The following is a 6,000-nucleotide window of genomic DNA, read 5'->3' on the forward strand; positions in this document are numbered from 1 at the left end:
AGATGCCACCAACCCAGGAACATCTCTCAACCTTCTGGATCAAGCATGAATGAATTGCCCAACAGATGAACACGCAAGGCCCCAAACGGCATTTGGCAGAAGAACAGATGGTTAGTGTGGAAAAAGGACAATCACCTGACATTTTCGTAACGGTGAATATAGATCTTATGGAACTGGTGTTGTAAATGCTCATCTTCCACAGTGCTCATGTCGTTAATCATTTCCAGCACAACAAAACGAGGTAACACGGACAGAACCAGCCGCTCCTGAAACAACACAGACCGGAGAGAGGACTTAATAGTCCCTGGATTTACTGAACCGATAAAACTGCAACAAACCTGTGGAACAGCAGGCTGCTTCGGAAAAACTGCGGGTGCTGTGCTGCCTTCTTCCCCTCCCGTCTGAGCCTTTCCCCAGCATCAGCACGACTGAGTGGCCAAAGAAGCTGCAACCTTGACCCAGGTGTGGGAGGAGACGGGTGTTTTGGAAGCTCAGCAGCTACCGGCAAACAGAGTGCCGCAGCCAAGTAAAAGAAGGTGGTTTCCTTCAAAGGGAGTGAATGGTCCAGAGGAAAAGAAGTATGGAGGCGCAGCAAGGAAAAGTGCAAGTATAAAAGCGCAGTGCGGAAAGTTGCAGGTACTCTACATGCTGGCCAGGAACAGGGAAGAAAAAGGGAGAAGAGAGAGGAACTAAGGCAGAACAGTGTTTATAAGAAGAAAACATTGTTATATAAAGCAGTGTTTCTCAACCTTGGCAACTTCAAGCCGTGTGGACTTCAACTCCCGTGGCTGGCTGGGAAATTCTGGGAGTTGAAGTCCACACGGCTTGAAGTTGCCAAGGCTGAGAAACACTACTATAGAGTGTAGTATTGTAATAGTAATTGAATATTAATAGAGTATTGTTGTTGTTTCTTCATTTAGTTGCTTCCGACTCTTCGTGACTTCATGGACCAGCCCACGCCAGAGCTTTCTGTCGGTCGTCAACACCCCCAGCTCCCCCAGGGACAAGTCTGTCACCTCTAGAATATCATCCATCCACCTTGCCCTTGGTCAGCCCCTCTTCCTTTTGCCTTCCACTCTCCCTAGCATCAGCATCTTCTCCAGGGTAATAATTAATAGAGTATAGTAATTGTAATTGTTATAGTAATAGACCCAGTTTGGTGTAGTGGTTAAAGCATCAGGCTAGAGACCATGAGTTCTAGTCCCGCCTTAAGCACTAAGCCGGCTGGGTGACCTTGGGCCAGCCACTCTCTCTCAGCCCAAGAGCCAATCAGGCATAGTAGGAGAGTTCTAGTCCCGCCTTAGGCACAAAGCCAGCTGGGTGACCTTGGGCCAGTCCCTCTTTCTCAGCCCTAGGAAGCAGGCAATGGCGAACCACTTCTGAAAAACCTTGCCAAGAAAACTGCAGGGACTTGTCCAGGCAGTCTCCGAGAATCAGCATGATTGAAAGGATTAAAAAAAAATAGTGTGGTAATATAGAAATAATAGCAATAGGATAGAATAGAGGCAATAGAAAACACTCACATATAGACTTGTAAGTTTCATATTTCACTTTTGTATATTTTTATTTAAAAATAAAACATCTTCCCAATCCTCATAGGGAGATACATATACATAAACATAAATATAAATATATATATAAATATATATATATATAAATATATGAATAAAACCCTGTTCAGGGTCCACTGCTTTTGTGGATCTTTTGAGTCTGGGTTAATCTAATTGGGTACAGTTTAAAAGAACCTGTGACAAAAGCAAAAACCCACCCCCACCTGAAAGTGGGGGGAAAGCTTATCTCTTGATTAAGTTGAAAAATTACTATTTATTGAATCTCCCATTTGCAGTGCACTTCATTAGTTCTCTTGAAATGTGTGGGATTATTTTCTTTTTTTCTAAAAACTGTGTGCATGGAACATTGTTTAAAAGGTGATATGGAAGACTTCGGATTTTACAAATCAACTTGCAGTGAAAAGAAATACAAAATCCCTCCTTCATGTCAAATTGAAGAATTTGGATTCTTCAAGCATTTCAGAGAAGGTATGATCCTGCAAAAGATGCATTTAAAACTTTTGCCAGGGACTCTTGAAACATGTTAATGGTTGAAGCATAGGCTTTCATATGCCAGTATGTTTCCTTCCACACTGGATTCGTGGGCCCCTATTTCTGGCGGTCCACCAGATTTGGACCCCCAGCCACCGATCAACCTTGCAGATGGGTTCCTGCAAAATGAGATGTTATTACTTTGTACTTAAAATGGAGGAATCACAGAATTGAAATAAATATGTTTCCAGAAAAAAACATATTGGGTAGAAACATCACCATGCACTAAAACTGCTTTTTAAAGTGACTCCATTAGCTGTGTTGATGAAGATTCTCAGCCACCCAGGTGGAATAGTCTCTAGGTTGAGTCATGGCAACTGGATTTCTTTCTTTTTGGTAGAAATGTTTCGCTGCTTGTCCAAGCAGACTGAAGAAGCAAGAAAGATTTCTTTCTACCAAAAAGAAATCCAGTTGCCATGACTCAACCTACAGACTCCATTAGCTGTGTTAGTATATAGGAAGACTGTCCCCACAACCCAAGTTTGATCCCAGCAGAAGCTGGATTCTCAGGTAGCCGGCTCAGGTTGACTCAGCCTTCCATCCTTCTGAGGTCGGTAAAACGAGCACCCAGCTTGCTGGGGAAGGAGACGACTGGGGAAGGCAATGGCAAACCACCCCGCTCTGTAGTCCGCCAAGAAAATGTCGTGAAAGCGGCATCCCTCCAAAGGGCCAGACATGACTTGGTGCTTGCACAGGGGACGTTTCACACCACTCACATAAATCATGAGGCATTTGGGGATGGGTAGACTGATGGCGTCTGTAGCCTTTTGTTTTAAACCCTCTCTTGCCCATAGCCCATTTCAGCCAGACATTTTGCCAATCCCCTTTCCCTTTTCTGGGGCCCAATACTTAAACCCATCCTGCCCTCCACCCTTTCATCTGGAGAAGTGAGGGAGGTAAAATTATTGGGAAATTCATCCAGTTAGTCTGGCAAAATTTCTTCTTGTCTGAAACTAACAGCACAACTCTGTTGTTATAAACATCCTGTTAATTAAAATAAATTGAAAAAGGGAGGTGGTGATTGCAAGAAGGGCCAACATTACTTTTATTTTCAAGAATGCTTCCAGACTTTGCAGATATTCTAGAAAATGAAAATGCTGTTGGCTGCTTTGCTTGGAAGTGTGTTCAAAAGTCCAGAAAACAGATTGTGGGAAGTTGTTTACTGAAACATATGGTATCACTGTGGCCCAGAATGGCTGATGGGGATTAATTTTTTTCTTATACCTTCTAATAAATGGTTGTTTGATAATTATCCAACCTAACATGTCCACAGTTTTGTATGTGTGTTCCACAATGTGCTACTCGAGACTTAAGAAATAATTTCCTGCAAAGGATCATGAGCCTTTAATATGAAAAATACAGGTGGAACTAAGCAGATTTCTAAGAATTTAGCTAGAGGCTCTCCAAAATTGTGAGTCCTCCTCATTGCCTGTTTCTCCATCATTTTCCACAAAGTAAAGTTTGTTGTTGTTGTTGGTTTTGGGTTGGATGAAGAAAAGCCTGTCAAAGAGAGATGGGTAGTGGCTGGGGCAGTTATGGGTCTCCATATGCATCAGACATAGCTGACTCAAAATGGTGCCAGACCAGTGTTTCCTAACCTCAGCAACTTTAAGATTGTGGACTTCAACTCTCAGAATTCCCCAGTCAGCATGGCTGGCTGGGGAATTCTGGGAGCTGAAGCCCACACATCTTAAACTTGCTGAGGTTGAGAAACATTGTCCTGGACTCTTGAATGGGAGAAGTCCACCATTTTGTACTCCTCCTGTTTGAGCTTGATACCTAGCCACAAGCACGGCTTGGTCTGCAGGCCAATCATTAGTGAAAAGGTATGTTGGTTTCAGTGTACCAGACCCACATTGAACTCTAGTTTTAGTGCTGCATTCCCAGAGTCTCTCTTCCTAACAGCCTTTCATAACCCTACTTCAGTCTGTCTGAATCCTAACGTAGCACCCAGAACTGGACTCGGTAGTTGATGAATGCAGAATTGCGTAAACCTATTACTTGTTATAATTAGAAAATTATATTTCTATTAATGCAGTGTAGAAGGATTGCTTTTCTGAAGTTGAGCTCTTAATAGGAACAGTGGAATGTTAATACTAGATAAATGAGTATAATTTTACATTTCAGCAGATTTTTCTCCTATATCTCTGGTTGTTACAGCTATTGCATATTTCTACTGCCTTTGTTTGCTGGCTTAAAAAAAGCTTAAGTACAAACCAGTTTTGAAGAGAGGCTCCAGAGAGAGAAGTCACTTCACATATCAAGGACTTTATATCAAGATCCATTCTCTCATCCCAAAAACTTTGCCTGGGGCAGTACAAACTCACTTTTTGCTATTCCTTTGGGCCAGTGCTTATTATATATCTCATTCCATTGAGGGAGGGGAGAAATTAAACTTGCTGTTCTGTGCCTGAATGTTAGAATATAAATGGTTATATATGGCCCTGCACTGTAGCTTGAAGCAATATGACTCATTCCTTTGTATCTGGAGGTCTTCCATTGCGTGAATGGCTGTGGCCACTGGTAAACTCATAAAATTCAAGAAAAAGCACCCATCTTCTCAAAACCCTTTGGGTTTAAGAGTTTGTTCCTTTTTTCTTAATCATTTATTGCAGCAGTAATAACACTTTTGGTCTTCATTCCACATGCATATTATAGGTTGTGGCTAGATTCTTATAAGGTGTGGAACTTACCATAGGGCAAGGGAAGCCAAGCTTTTAATAAGTATTTTTAGCTAAGAACTGATGGAATAATCCTAGGCCTCGGGATTTGATGGGAAGCTCCGTAACCTAATGGAACATGGGCTATACGAGTCCCCCCATAGGGGAGAGATGGGTGGTGAATAAAGTTATAAAATAAATAAAATAAAAATAAAATAATTTTCTGCCGGAACAAATATACCGTCAAATTCTTCGGATGTTGCAAAGTCAAGGGCAGTATGGAAGGCACATAGGGAAAGTTCTCCAGGTGTGCTCTCTTGCCTTACCTGCCGTTGGTTTTCGGTTTCCAGCCTCAGTCGAGCTTCTACGCATCTTCGGGTCTCTAAGAAGGCTTGGCGTTGAGCTCGATCGGATAGGTAGCTAATGAAGATCCCAGCGGTATTCATGCACATAAATAAAACCGCCTGAGCTGCTGTCTGCAGGAGGCAAAGGAAATGATCATAAATGAGATGCCTGTATTAAGCTTCAGTACAAACACTCTCCATTATCTATAAATCCAAGCTATGGATAACTAAAATAATACTTAGGGGATCAACCATCTTTTGACCGATTAACTGAAATCAATTCGTACATTCCCCAAACTACACTATGGGTATCTTTTTGAGATATTGAAGAAGTAGCACTTCCATAAATGAATACTACCCCCTCACAGTTGGAGTAGTTAGTGTCTGCCTTACTAGGTAGACCAGACATGAAACGCAACCAGATAGGTAATTCTACTTTATTGTAAAGCTACATTAACAGAATCTTGCAAGTCTGAAAATACAGTTCTCCTGCCACCTCCTTTAGAGCCTGAGAAACTAGAGAGGGTCCCTTCTGAGCCTCTTGCCCTAACCCATTATGCAGCTGTGGACTATGCTGTCTCTTATTGGAACATTATCTTGGCCCAGTATCCCAAGGTCTTTCCCACATACCATTACAGTTAGTTTCCACTTATTTCTTGCTGTAATATAGTCACATTCCACAACCCCAAATAATTAAGGAATTGCAAACATAAATGCTTTTAATTGATCCCAATAATACCCACAGACGAATCATCTGAGGATGCAGTTGATTTATCTCCTTAAGAAATACGTCTTGCATATTCATCTATGTTTGTAGCAGAGGAGTACAACCATTGTATACCCTTGACCAAAAAATAATATGCTCCTCCTATCTGGGATGGTCATCCTCTTCTA

At 41.9% G+C, this 6,000-nt stretch overlaps 1 protein-coding gene across 1 annotated transcript in view; it reads right to left on the reverse strand.

Moving 5' to 3' along the window:
• The window catches only part of ADCY8 (adenylate cyclase 8), a 72,760-nt gene extending 67,525 nt beyond the window's left edge, over nt 1-5,235 (reverse strand). Inside the window, exons 1-2 of the mRNA XM_063299693.1 lie at nt 5,089-5,235; nt 136-266 (exon numbers count right to left, since the gene is read on the reverse strand). Of these exons, the coding sequence (XP_063155763.1) occupies nt 136-266; nt 5,089-5,214 (257 nt within the window). The 5' untranslated portion in view covers nt 5,215-5,235. The remainder of the gene's footprint in view (nt 1-135; nt 267-5,088) is intronic.
• Nucleotides 5,236-6,000: the final 765 nt, after the last annotated feature.

The sequence above is a fragment of the Candoia aspera genome, chromosome 3 (genome assembly GCF_035149785.1).
Source record: "Candoia aspera isolate rCanAsp1 chromosome 3, rCanAsp1.hap2, whole genome shotgun sequence".
Lineage (NCBI taxonomy): Eukaryota > Metazoa > Chordata > Lepidosauria > Squamata > Boidae > Candoia > Candoia aspera.